The 14,106-nt window shown below is 37.0% G+C and overlaps 1 protein-coding gene across 1 annotated transcript in view; it reads left to right on the top strand.

Annotated features, from left to right (window-relative positions):
* The window catches only part of TMEFF2 (transmembrane protein with EGF like and two follistatin like domains 2), a 227,806-nt gene that overhangs the window by 1,034 nt on the left and 212,666 nt on the right, over positions 1–14,106 (top strand). Inside the window, exons 2-3 of the mRNA XM_014837534.3 lie at positions 2,232–2,341; positions 9,617–9,746. Of these exons, the coding sequence (XP_014693020.1) occupies positions 2,232–2,341; positions 9,617–9,746 (240 nt within the window). The remainder of the gene's footprint in view (positions 1–2,231; positions 2,342–9,616; positions 9,747–14,106) is intronic.

Here is a 14,106-nt window from a genome sequence, read left to right as displayed (position 1 = left end):
GGCACAGACCAGTCTACCCTAGCGCGTCTCCCCAGCCTCTTCCCTTCTACTGCCCCAAACCCCTGAGACGACCGACCTCCACCCAAAGGAGCACAGAGAACTGTTGCAGGCCGCTAAGGAAGTGGGGGAGGGGTCTGGGGTGGGCAGAGAGTGCAGGTGTAGGAACCTTTGCATCCTTGCACTGAAACTGGAGCTGCGAAGATTTTGAGAAATGTTAAACGGGATGGTTTTGTGGATTCACTGAAAAAAGCACCAATCCTTGGAGAAACACTAAAACAGAACGTTTCCCATCATTAAAGAAAAAGTCTAGCTAGAACGAGCTGGAAATAACTTTATGAGAAAGAAAGAGCGAGAAAGCAATAAATCAAATGGTGACTGCAGGGGAAACACTGATTCCTGGCAAAAGTGCCGTGAGGGTGCCCTGGTCTCTGGTCTCGCATTCAAGAACAGGTCACGCAGATTCTAAACGAGCTTGGGTTTCAAGAGATTCAACTGCTGGCTCTCTCATACTCCTTCTCTCCTTGGCTGAAAAAGACGTTGTTTTTGCAGCCCACGGATGCCTCTCTCTTGCCTCCGAAAGCTCTTCATGGTGGAGGGAAGTTGAGAAAAGAATCATTCGTAGGTCTCCCAGGCCGGGGTGGGCATGACCAAGGCTGGGCAGGCTCACGCGCAGGCGGGCGGAGGGCGGAACCGACCCGGGTGGGCGCTGACTCCGTTTCTGGGCAGGCTTCCTTGGAGTGGGTCAGGCGCTCTTCCTGCGCGCTCAGGTCCCGTCCGTGTCTGAACGCGAGAGCTTGGCAGGCTTTGCTCTGCTGAAGCTTCCTAGTTAAATAGGGCCCGAGGATGGGAGCTGCTGCACTTGAGGCTGGCTTCTCATTTCAGTATAACAGCCTGTAGTATACCAGGCAGATTGTGGTGTGATTTCATTGGCTTTTTAAACTCCATTAACATGCCTACGTATTGTCCCCGAGGTCTGATCTGTTCTTGTTTTAGCAAGTATGTATGTAATTTTTCATCTTCTGTAAATATAATTCTGCTGTAGTTAAATCGGTCTCTGAATAAAATGGCTTTCAGGGATATATGTGAGCTGAAGTGTATGTTAACTTTGGAGAGGAGAGAATAACCAACTGTAATTTATAGGATGAAAGCATATGTAGTCCTGGGTTGTTACTGATGTAAATTTCACGAGGAAAATTATTATGCAGCATTGTAGTTTGTGCTTTTTAAAAACAGGTTGATATTTGCAACCCTATTAGATTTGGGTCAATAGATTGCCTTTGTTCTGTTTTTGGCAATTTCCAAATTTGGCATTTCTGTAAAACTCAACATGTTTTCTTTAACTCATTTGTGTTTCATGCGTGCATATATGTTATTTTGGAAGGACTAAGTTCCACTTTGCAGGTGCCTAATCACTTTTTAGGTGCTCTATCAAAGGAATATTAAACAACCTGCAAAATCAATTGTTTGGAATGTCGATAGCTTTGTGGTCCCATTCTTAACTAAGGTATTGTTTTAGGAAATAACTAACTTAAATGTCAAATTGAGCTTGGCAATCAAGAAATTCATTATTAGCCAGATATCTTAAAGAGATTTGCAGAAACTTAAGAGAATGAACTGGTTTCCCAGACAGATTGTTCAAGAACCTGGCACCCCCTCCCACCCCTGTTAACTTAGAGGTGATCAATCTTCATTTGAGCCAGACAGACTATCACAGAAAACACTGTGCCTGTTTATCTTTATTATTGGGCCTTTGTTTCCTCTTTGTCTGGAGAAATTCCAAATAAGGGGTTGTTTCAGACGTTAAAGCAAAAGAATGATTAAAGATGGAAAAATGATAAAATGGCATTCAGAGACCATCACCAGCTGTTTTCTAAGACGTGGAGTTTGGGGTTCATAAACTATAGTCCACTTAATAAGAAAAAAATAAAGAAGCTGGGAAGCAAGTGTTAAACCCTCATTCACCACTGCCAGTATTAACCTAAGCTAAAATAAAATAGCACTATCAAAAAAGGATATTAAAAGGGAATTAACTAGAAAACAATTGTGAAAAAAAGAAATTAATATTGATTACTTAATGAGACTTTTGAGGTTATCAACAGAGAATGACCTTGCAGTACAACTGTGATTGGAATTAAAATTTGGGGACAATTCTTTTAAAGCTTCAAAGTAGTGCTTTTTTGTTTAAGTCTATAGCATTTTTTAATGACTAGAGTGTTCTCTTTAAATTTGAGGTTATGATGACAGAGAAAATGATCTCTTCCTCTGTGACACCAACACCTGTAAATTTGATGGGGAATGTTTAAGAATTGGAGACACTGTGACTTGCGTCTGTCAGTTCAAGGTAAGAAGTCTGATATTTGCATCTTTTAATTCATTAACGAGACTACAAAGCAGGGATCTTCCTTAACAACCTGTTCTTGGCAATTTGTATGTGTGCAAGCTAAGAGGGAAGCTGGCACCAAGCAAAAGTACTGACAAGAGAGCCAACTGATGTCAAGAAGACATAGCTTTTTGGAGAAATGTATATGCCATAGTTATAAATGCCACTGGAGGGAGAAAGCTTCGGGATGTTCTTTTGGTTTGTCAAAGGAAACGTATGTTTCTGTATTCCTTCTAGCATGCATTTTATAAGTCAGCTACTGTGGATAATAGTCAAAACAGGTGGCGGATCAGAAGTGTGGATTTGTACTTTTGTTCTTTTTGATTGGAGCTATCATCTGTTGATCATATTGCTCTCTGTTTTAATGGTCTGGGTTTTATTATCCTGGCAATCCGGCTAAGGTTTTAAATGAACTGCTTGTTACTGTGACTTCAAAACTACTGTACTAGTTTGGATATCATGGAATTTATTAAAATATGTCAACTTTCCATGGGTACCACATTCAATTACAACTAATCTCTCAGGAAGCCAAAAGAGGGCAAATAGCTACAAGTCATTCATAAACATGAGAAAGGTGTACTTTGCCTCGTGTTAAAAAATAAATAAAAATAAAAAGAGTCAGAGACTGCAATTGTATCCTCGAAACTCGTATCCTCAAAACTAGGTTATTAGTGTATATTAAAGATGGAACTCAATGTCATTATTGTAGCCATCATCTAACAAAAGCTTTCTGCCATGTAAATTATAAACTTCTCTCTCAAAATGTTTATGTGATCATTTAGCCTTCAAATATCATAGATGCCATCCTAATGTCTATATTAACCTTTGAGTGTTATTGAATTACTGTTTTTGAAAACACATGAAATCTAACATAAGGGTCAACCGGGAAATATGTGCATAAACACAACTATATGTGTGGGGTCAGGGAAAACTTTTCCAAGATTGTAAGCAAAACTAAAAAAAATAAATGATATAGAGCAAGTAAAACCGTTAGACTTCAAATTCAGGCCTAAATATTTGTTATAGTATGTAATATTTAGAATTGTTGATGAAATTTAGGTATTTTAGATTGAATTCAACCTCCCAGTGAGAGATAAGGGAATTCACATTTAAATATAGTTCGAATGGTTTATAGATAAGCTAAAAGCTTCTTGGATGTTACTTTCTTCTTTCTAAGAAAGCAATAAAACAATTGATATTTGTAAAGTGCACCACCAGCTGGTGGGTAAGGGTTGCCGTGACCCTACTACAGTCTTTAGACCATACTGGAGTGTTAGAAACATATTCAAGCATATTTAATATGCATGTGACACCAACTTCTAAAGTTTCCAGCCACACTGAACAATGTAATTATGTTCTTTCAAGGAACTACATGAGAGAGATGGAGCATGAGAACTCTCCGAGTCATACTTCCCCCAAATGTTAACTAAAGGGAAAATGCAGTTGGATAAATCACTAATTAAAGGCCCATAGGATTTTGTGAATTTTTTCCCTTTCCATTTGCAATTCCCATAAATGTCTTATTTTCATAAACAAGGGTAAACATAAGAAGTGAACTCATAAACAGTATAAAATGAACCAAGAAGAATGTTGCTCAAATGGAAAGCCATAATTCTAACAGGATTTGGCCAAGAGAAAAAAGGGGAGTTCATAAAATTCTAAATGCATGCATGCTACTATAAGGAAATGTCTCATTTTCTCATTAAAGAAATTGTGTTCAGTTTTCAGGTTCCACAGAGTCTTGGTAAAACTTGTATCAACAAAGACATTTGTGTTTTTCGTGTATTGGTCAGCCAGTTACATTTGTCATTAGTTTAAATAATTGTTGAATGCAATAGATTGGTGCGAGGGGTGGAAATGAATGAAAGTTCGAATAAGAACCTAAAATGTAAATTTTCTTTTCCTAATGCCTGTAGCATTTTAAACTTACTACTAGATTACTATTGCTATTAGTTTGTGCTTTGCAATAGCTGTCAGTCTATCAGGAGAAAAAACCATTTCCCTAGTGGAAAGTTTAGACTCTAGAGTGGCTGAAATAAGTTGAAGATCAGGGAAAATGGACAAATTGCTCAAAGAATAATAGGATCTTTTAGATTAGGAGTATCTTGATTCAGTCCTTTCTAATACTTCCCAATGAATTTGAGTTTTTTGGGTTTTTTTTTTTTTTGTCCCAGTATCTGATGAAAGGGAGATGTCCTAAAACTCCATTTTCCAGTATCCTATTCTAAACTAGCTGAGGTCATTTACTCTCTGTTTCTCCTGCATTTTCAGATACAAGCACAAATTCTTCCCTTCAGAATAGGATGCAAACTATGCTCCTTCTGGCTGAGAGATAAATTTCAAAGAGAAATAGGTCTATGTGTTTAGAATCTGTAATGTTTCCCAATTTGGATTATTATTGGAGCACTAAAGTGAACATATATTTGTCTTCACCTCTGTTAGATGATTTAAAATAAACATATTCTACCCTCAAACATGTTATCTCATTTATTTCTCACAATTGAGTGGGATAATTATTTTCTTCTCCTTTTGAAGGTGAGCATAAATATAAATAACTTACCAATAAGTGGCTATCCCAAAGCAAGAATCTAGGTCCCTTGACATCAAATCTAATTTTTTTCCAGGACATTATACATGCCAATAAAAACATCAGTAACAAGGACAAAAGTACCCATTTGTTGTAGACAACTCTTAATATCAAAAGTAGTACAACTAATTCTTAGATGATGATGTGACTTCCAGAAATGGCCTACAACCTCCTGCATCCTGCCTTCCTATCTGTATGCCAAATGGTATGCTGGTCAATATGGTAAATCGGTTGTGGGGATGAAAATTTTGAGACAGTGGATGGACAGGATAGATGGATGGATGGAGAATGGGTGGATGGTTGAAAGCAGGAAGGAAGGAACGAAAGAAGACTCACATGCAATTATTCATAGATAGCACTAGTTATACAATGATCAATTATCACCTTATAATTTAAAAATATGATGAAGCCTTATATTTTTTAATATTATTTAATTCAAATGTTAAATATTTTCACTCAATAAGCCATGTTTTAGATCTGCAATTGTTTCAGTTACTAGGACTGCATAACAAATTGCCCAGAACTTGGTGGCTCAAAGCAAGGAACATTTATTTGCTCATGAATCTGCAGTTGGACAAGGCTTAGTGGAAACAGCTCAGCCCTGCTCCCCTCGGCATTAGGTGAGGGAAGGAGGGAACACAAAGGCTCAGTTCTGTACTCATCTCAGGGCTCTCACTCGTATGTCTGACTGTCAGCTGGGGACCTTGGTCCTTCTCCGTGTGGATCTCTCTGTATGGGCTACTCTGGGCGTCCGCATAGCACAATGGCTGAGTTTCGAGGGCAAGCATCCAGAGAGAGAGAAAGAGCCAGGTAGAAGCTGCATCCTTTAATGACCTAGCCTTGGAAGTCACACAGAGTCACTTTCACTGCTGTCACAGTCCTGCCCACTCTTGTAAAATCATAAAAATTTTTTCAAATAAAGAAATGTAGTCACAGAGAAGTAAAAGCTACCTATGGGATGATCAAAGGATTGGGACATATGCAGGTTACCTTTTCTTTCTTTTTTAAGAAGAGAAACATACCATATCTTAAGTCGTTATTCCTAAGCCTTTGACAACTGGGAATATAGCAGAATTCACTTAACATCTGTGGCGTGCCTTCTACATGCCAGACTCTATAGAAGGTGCCGGCAATATATAAAATATAAGTTATGCATAGCTTCTACATGCTGAAATCCCAGCTAAAAGAAATCCTTATTATCCAAACAAGCAATAAATCATATGAAAAACTTCTCACATAAATTTTCTTTTCATTTTTATCAAAATGAATTTCGTATATTCTAGAGTGTCAAGTCATTGACTCCACTAGTGTGGCATGTAGCTGCTTCCTTAAGTAATGTGAACATTTTGGAACAAAATCATTCTACTGAAAAACATATATTTGGAAAATAAACTTAAAATTTTAAAACATCTTAAAAAAAATAGAATTCCTTTTCCCCTGAAAGGAAGTTTGCACAACACATACATTTATGGGCCTAACCATCTGGGCCTGAATCTTGTTTTTCTCTTACCAGCCAACTACGTGGCCTTTAGCAAGTCACTTAACATCTGAATCTGTCCCTTCATCTGAAACTGAGCAGTATGATGATTACCACTAAAAACTATTTCCAATCATTTAGCATATTTTAATGTAGTAGTTAGCATATTTTTATGCCGAGGGTTATCCTATTTTCCTTTATTTTTCTAATTTTAGACATGCATGTTTTAGTGTCTATGTTAGATGATGACTCTGCTAGTTAAAATACATATTATGAAAGGCAAATAATTTACATTTCTTTTTTATGAATGAATATTCCAAAATGTTTTAACAACATGACTCTGTTAATCCTCCCAAACGCCCCAGTTAACCACTTCAAATGGGGAAACTGAGCTATAAACTTGTTAAATATTTCCTTGTTGAGTGATGTACATGAGGTCGGTCCTTCACCAAGGCAGTGAGAGAAATGGGAGAACCTAGGACAGACTTCCACTCCGGAGCCTTAATGACTTAGAGCATGCTTCCTCCTTGTGTTGTTCATATTAATGAGTGCAAGTCATGGTACTAAGGGCCAAACGCATCGTGCTGATCATCTACAGTTAAGCTCTTTTCAGCTCCGTACAAATCTCTCTTTTGGCTTGTGCATGGAACTTGGCAGCTCTGTTTTTAGCACTGTTCACATTTGGCTTACTGCATCCCTCTGAAGTGGCATATGAGCACTTTATCAGTTTATTCGATATTTTAAGATGCATATCAGCATTGTGTACTAGCACTCGACAGAGATAATAAATACTTCCCACCCTTCACTCCCCATCCACTGATTGTGTCTGAGTAATCTGCAGAAGTAGAAGAGAAGGATAGAGAAATCCTGGGGATTGCAGAGAAGAAAATATGAGCCCAAATAATCTACACACAGAGTATTGTAACCAGGGTTGAAGATAGAAATTAAAAGGTAATCAGGGACAAGAATGCTAGGACCCGAGCATGAGAAGCTTACTCGTCCAGCCAGCCACACTAGTTATGCCTCTCTTCTCCCTATTGAAAGGGTCAGCAAGTCTACTGACTGTAATCTATTACCAGCTGTTCACTTCTTTCTGGTCTGTCCTCTGTGTACTCAGGCACCATTGCATTGTCAGTGAGTCCTCCAATCCTCCCTACATTCCACTGTCCCTGGTCTTGAACACAGCGCATTCATCAAGCACCTATCCATCCATCTGCCTCCCTGGACATGTTTCTGCCACCAACCCCATTTATTTGGTGTCTTCTCAGTACTGCTCATTGGAAGATTCAACTCTTCACTAACATATTGCTATTGCCCTTTTTCTTCAGTAGTGATGAAGATGTTCAGTCTCGTGGTAGGTATATATATACATATTGGATAGCATGTGGAAGGCAGCCCTTACACACATATCCCCTGATCAGAAGTTACTGAGTCATTGAGTTAAAGATCCTCATTAGCAAAAAGTTCCAATCAAAACAGTTTTAAAATGCAGTCACATACATGCACTGAGTGTGGGAGACATTAGTGTAATAGTGGAAAGAAATTAATGTATAGAGGGTTTCCAAAATGTCTAGATTAGAAATTATAGAAATAAAGGTTTCTAAAATATGTCATATTTAAAATATTTGTCATTTTAATCATATTTAAATAATTTCTAAATAGATACGATTTAATATATAAATTACCATGAAAGCAATTATAGTGATCATAATATGAGTATCATACAATTTGGATTTACTATTGGGAGGAAAATATATCACTATTAGTGAAAAATTATATTCAAGTTTTTCAATGGTAGATACAAAGTCAGACTCATATAAAATAAGACTTTCGTTTCAGAGAACATTGACTTATACCATTTATAAAATTTTAGGATGACTAAGCCATTATTACATAAAGGCAAAAAACGAGAGTTAAGTGGTAGATTGGGAAGGAGAAAGTACGGATCGTGTAAGGAAATAGAGTAAAAAAAATCTCAAGTTTTTGTCATCAGATTGTAACCTTATTGAGGATTTGCTCCTTTCTTTGCATAAATTCCCAAGTTTTAGGCTTATTATCGTACATAGTAAAACTTTCCTAGCCATCTCACTAGATCATTGATTTATTTTGTATGTGTTATTAATTTACAGCACATCAAAATCTCAAATATTTTAATAAGACATTGTAAACAGAAAAGCGTTTTCACATGGCGTGTGTACGTATGATTTACTTTTCTTAGTTTCTGGCATAGGTGAGTATTTATAAATAATTATCTTGATCATTGCATTTGTTATAATTAACAATGAAGTGCATCAGTAATAGTCATCATGAGATAATCACATCTCGAGCGTAATTAGCACGTATAGGACACAGCCAAGTATCTCTAATGCCTCAGAGGGTGATTATATTATGATGAGGATACCCTGTAGGTTGCCTAATTTTCATTGTAAAGTGTGTACTTTTTTGTAATGAGGTTGTTATAAAAATGAACTTTTCTCTTTATGAAATGTATATTAATAGTCATACTTTTGAATAGTCAATGATATTTACATATAGTCCAGTAGTTGTGGCATTTTTTCCTGTATCCCATAGTCTATTGTTTCTCTCTACACTGTATCTACATCAATATCCAGTGACCTAAAGATATCTGAAAAATTAAACTAGTAACCCAAATGTCTTATCCAATATTTAGAAATTTGTAAAGATTAAAATTCAACAGAGAGAAAGCATGCTAAGGAGTAATGAATTCTTTGGTGTTTCAGCTATATATTTCTGATCCAGACACAGATAGACATTACTTATCTTTTGAATAGCTTGATTATTGTAACATGTTTTGATTTTTTCCACCAAGCCAGATGGGCTATATATTAGAAAGGCAATATTAAATAATATTGATACAGTTGTTGCTATATCGTTTTAGTATTTCTTCTCCAATCACTTTGTTGGAATTGCCTGATCAATTTAGAAGCCTTTTTTTCCTCTGCGTGAATCAAATGACTGATTGGCTGACTTGACATTGCTTTTGTATATCTTTGAATGATGCCCTTGCAAGGTCAAAGACTGAATGGATAGAATGGAGATCCCTGTGAAAGAAGACAAGTGCTTTCTTTTGTAAATGATTATTTCTGTTCAAGATGTCAGAGGCATACAGACTCCAGTACTAACCAAAGGCTTACATCTGTGTGTTCCCCAGTGCAACAATGACTACGTGCCTGTGTGTGGCTCCAATGGGGAGAGCTACCAGAATGAGTGCTACCTGCGGCAGGCTGCGTGCAAACAGCAGAGTGAGATACTGGTGGTGTCCGAAGGATCATGTGCCACAGGTGTGTATGTGATCCTGAAGATTCCCTGAAACCTTCTGAATGGATTCTGAATTGAAAGCCATGCCTTACAGTTCCTGTTATGTTATCTTCAGATAAATAACTCAGATTATATATTGGCTAGACAAGCCTCTTATTCTTTTGCACAAAGTATGCATTATTCTTATTCTACGTGTTTTACATTTCAAATCACTTCTGGAAGAAAGAGAAAATCTACCATAAAGAAGTTGGTAGATTTTAATACACATGTTATTTAATGAAGTGCAGACAGTTGAATAATATAATTAGAAATTTAGATTGACTGCCCAGGTGCCAAGTATATAGAAACCTATCTACGCATGAATAAAGTTTGTTAGTTTGTTCATTTTGGACAATAGCATTGTCTGCTGGAAGGCTGCTTTGCAGATTCAGTTCAGAAGTTAGGATGTGACTAAGTTTAGCAGCTCTAGAAAATTCTCTTCTTACCATTTAGCAGATTATATTGAAGAATGTCTTGGTGATAGACGTTATTTCTAATGCCATCTGTCCTTTCAGACACAGTCAGCCTGGGATTCCACAAAGCTTTTTAATTATATTGTACCATGAATGCTCTGAGAAAGTGAGAAGAAAGAGTGACTTCATAAGTTCCTTAGCTTTTCAGGTTTTCCTTTTGTGTACACTGGTTGTTAGAGCTGAACAGCGTTACGGTCAGAAAACAAAACAAAACAAACAAACAAGAGGAAAGAAACCCAACTTGATAAAGCAATGCTTTAAACTGAAGCTGAGTTTTCAGGTTAGGATGGAGACCTTAAAATCACTCATGTTAAAGAAGCTTTAGTGTCCCATGGTAGTTCCCCTTAATGGCCAATAAGCATCTTTTTGGAAAGTCATAATTTCTGAGGAATTGGATGATATAAGCATCTTCAGTAAAAAAGTATTGATATAAAATATGAACTTTCTTCACAAAATGGAAATATAGAATAGTGCCAGTAACAGTCTATTTTATTGAAAAGTCCATCTTGGATAATAAGTATTTCTATTCCAGGATATTATGTTAAAAGTTATGTGTATGATGGCTGGGGCAGGGTGATAAATGAGCAAGGAGAAAGTCTCATATTCTTTAAAAGATTATCTTAAGCCTATTGATTATTAGTAATTGATAATGTTCTAAGTTGTACTCATGACTACCAACATTTCTAAGAATTAGTGAAAGAGAATGGTATCATTCCTCATGGATAATAATGTAGGCTTTTTTGTTTGGGTTTTAATTCTTAAGTAGTCTCTTCTCCTACATGATTCTTTGCCTCACAATGTGAATGTCCTTTCTGGAAGGTGACTGGAAGGCAAGCTGGACTGGTGCTCCACTTTCTTCCTATTTGCTAAAGCAAACAGGTCATTGCTGTGGGATCTATGAGGGAGAAGTAAAGAGTGAAAGTAACAGCGACATGTGAAAGTCATGAGACTATCTTCCCCAGTAGGAAAGGTGGGGGACCACCATGCTGCACTCATAGTAAGGATGAGGGACATAGAAAAAAAGACAAGGAGCAAACTACTTATGAAAAATCAATCTGCCATACCTAATGAACAAAAATAGGATAATTGACACGTTAGGACAAATGAAATAGAAAAACATGGATCCTCTGACTTCCAGAAACTAGGAATGATGTAGTCAAATACCAGAGAATGCCAAGGAAAACATTTTCTTATTCAGCATCATATAGGATATCTGTCTGTCTCTGACAACAGCCAAATGAGGATCAGCAGGCAGTAGTCATAATAGCAATGAAGTTGTGCTTATGGCTAACAATGTTTGAAAGCAAAATCTCTCTTTCTTACTTGCCAACCTCCAAGTTCTTGTCAGAACATGCCATCACATTCTCCTGATTCATTCAAGTCTTTCTATTCTAGTCCCTAATGTGTTGGTTATACTATGAAAATAAATACTTAGCCAAGTAGAAAATTTAATCACAATTGAGTACCATCCCTAGCTCATTCACAGACTTAAATTTCTGCAGGATTCAATTAGTAATCCAGTCTTGATGAATGCATCTTCCATGACTTGTAAGTCTAAAAGGTTTTTGATTTGAATAATGATGGAGGGACAAAAGTAATTTTGATTAACCAGGTCTGACTGTAAATAAATTGAAGTTCTGACTTTTGATCTAAAAAAGATCCTCATTCTTTTCTTCGTAGATTTTCCATTTATTTTTTTAATGCTATTTGACACTGAGTGGAGGTGGCAAGTTGTGATCTCTAGGAATAAAGGCAGTGGAAGATATAACTTTCCATTTATTATGTTTCATTGAACTTACAAATAACTTTTTGTCCAGAAAATGATTTCCTATTGGGCAGTCTTCTCAATAGCCTCATTGTCAATTTCACTTTTTTTGTCTTATAAGAAATGCATTGACTAGGAGCGTAGATTCAGGGCCACCAGCATGACTTCTTCACTAATAAGGCTTTAGTAGGCTACTTAACTCTGGTTTGCCAAGATGATTCATCTTATAGCAGAGAAACCATTAAAGCTTCCCATCACTATTTCATAATGATGCCATGGACTTAAGTGACCATTTTTTTCAATCAATTTCTTTCCTAGCTACTTAATTTGGATCAATCAAACACAAATTGTCTTAAGGACATGCCTCTTGAATTTTTTAGAAATATTCATGGGAAATATAAGCCATAATATGACTACCATTTTTCCTGATTTTCTCCAGCCGTGGGTGTATTTATTTTAAGCCAGTCCTGGTGGTCTAGTGGTTAAGATGTGGGACTCTCACCACCATGGTCCAGGTTCATTTCCCGGGCAGGGTCACGGACCCATACCACCTGTTAGTTTTGTCATACTGTGGTGGCCATGTGTTGCTGTGATGCTGAAAGCTATGCCACCAGTATTTCAAATACAAGCAGGCTCGCCCATGGCGGAGAGGTTTCAGCAGAGCTTCCAGACTCAGAAAGTCTAGAAAGAAGAACCTGGCACCCACTTCCAAAAACATTGGCCATGAAAACCCTATGAATAGCGGTGGAGCATTGTCTGATATAGTGCCGGAAGGTGAGAGGATGGTGCAAAAAAAACAGGCAGGGTTCCGGGCTGCTGTCCACAGGGTCACTAGGAATCGAATCAACTGGATGGCACTAACAGCAATGTATTTATTAGAAAACCAATAGATGAATAGGCAAGACGTTTACTCAAAATTTTAGTTATTATGTTCCAGACACAGTGATAAGCATTTAAAACATGCTATTGTGCAGTAAGCCTCAAAATAGCCCAATGAGATAGACATTACTATACCCATTGAATAGAGGACAAATAAGCTTAAGAAGGTTAAATAACATTCCTCATGTCATCCAATGAATAATGTTTGCAGCTTAGAATCCATAAGCTTTTATGCATTTCCTCTTAAGTGCATACAAGTATAGAAAGCTGAACAAGACATGATTTAAAGAAATTTATAGTCTTAGTGGGAAACGGAAAGAAACTGTACGTGTTCAACCAAAACAGGTAGAATGTGTTAGTGCTATAATAGTACAATCTGTTATTAGCCTCTGACGATTATAAGTAATACTGAATTAAGCTTTAAAATTAATTCAAATAAAGTCAGTTAAAATTTTAGCTGTGAAAGTATGCAAAAAGGAAAAGTGACAAACATTGACCATTTAAGCACTGTCCCATCCAAAAGTGATAGTGCCATGACATGATTATGAGTTCAGTTGACAGGACTATTCTCCTACTACAGAGATGAATGTATCAGCCTTTCTTGATCGTTATCATTAAACAGTCAAATCACATTAAAATCCTTATTTGATTCTGCATTTAGTAAGAAGGGTTGCTATTATAAATTGCTTTACCAGTTAGCTTGCCTTTAAGGAAAGGATATGCTGGTCCAAAGACATACTCCTTAGTCACATTAGCAGTGAATTAATGACTTGATATTCTGATTTAAGACAAGGTTAGATTCTGTGATTTTAGTTAATGCAAGTCTTCACCAAGGCTGACAATTCAAACTGTTCTCCTTCATGGCAGTGCTAATGCCTAACATGATGATAAGGAGGACTATTGGGGAGGCACGCATTCTTCAGTATGTGTCAGCCTTCTGTGGATTTTCATACGTGGTGCTTCTTTATATGCTGGGTCTCTCAATTAAGTGTCATGGAGGCAAACAAGTAGAGGTAATGTTTTATATCAATTGCACTAAGACAGCAAACACAAATTCGTGGAAGTGGCGTTTGATACGTCTTGAACCCTGGTTGAGATTTCAATGTAAAATGAGGGTATATCAGACAGAGAATACCAGTATTAGTCTTATTTCCTGGTATTAACATTAAAAATACATAAGCAAATGTGTTTAGAATGCAAAGAAGTGGGGAGGCATAAGGAAGATGA

This window comes from Equus asinus, chromosome 4 (assembly GCF_041296235.1).
Source record: "Equus asinus isolate D_3611 breed Donkey chromosome 4, EquAss-T2T_v2, whole genome shotgun sequence".
Classification (NCBI taxonomy): Eukaryota; Metazoa; Chordata; class Mammalia; order Perissodactyla; family Equidae; genus Equus; species Equus asinus.
Note: the sequence above shows the minus strand (reverse complement) of the source record. Positions and strands in the feature narration are given on the sequence as shown.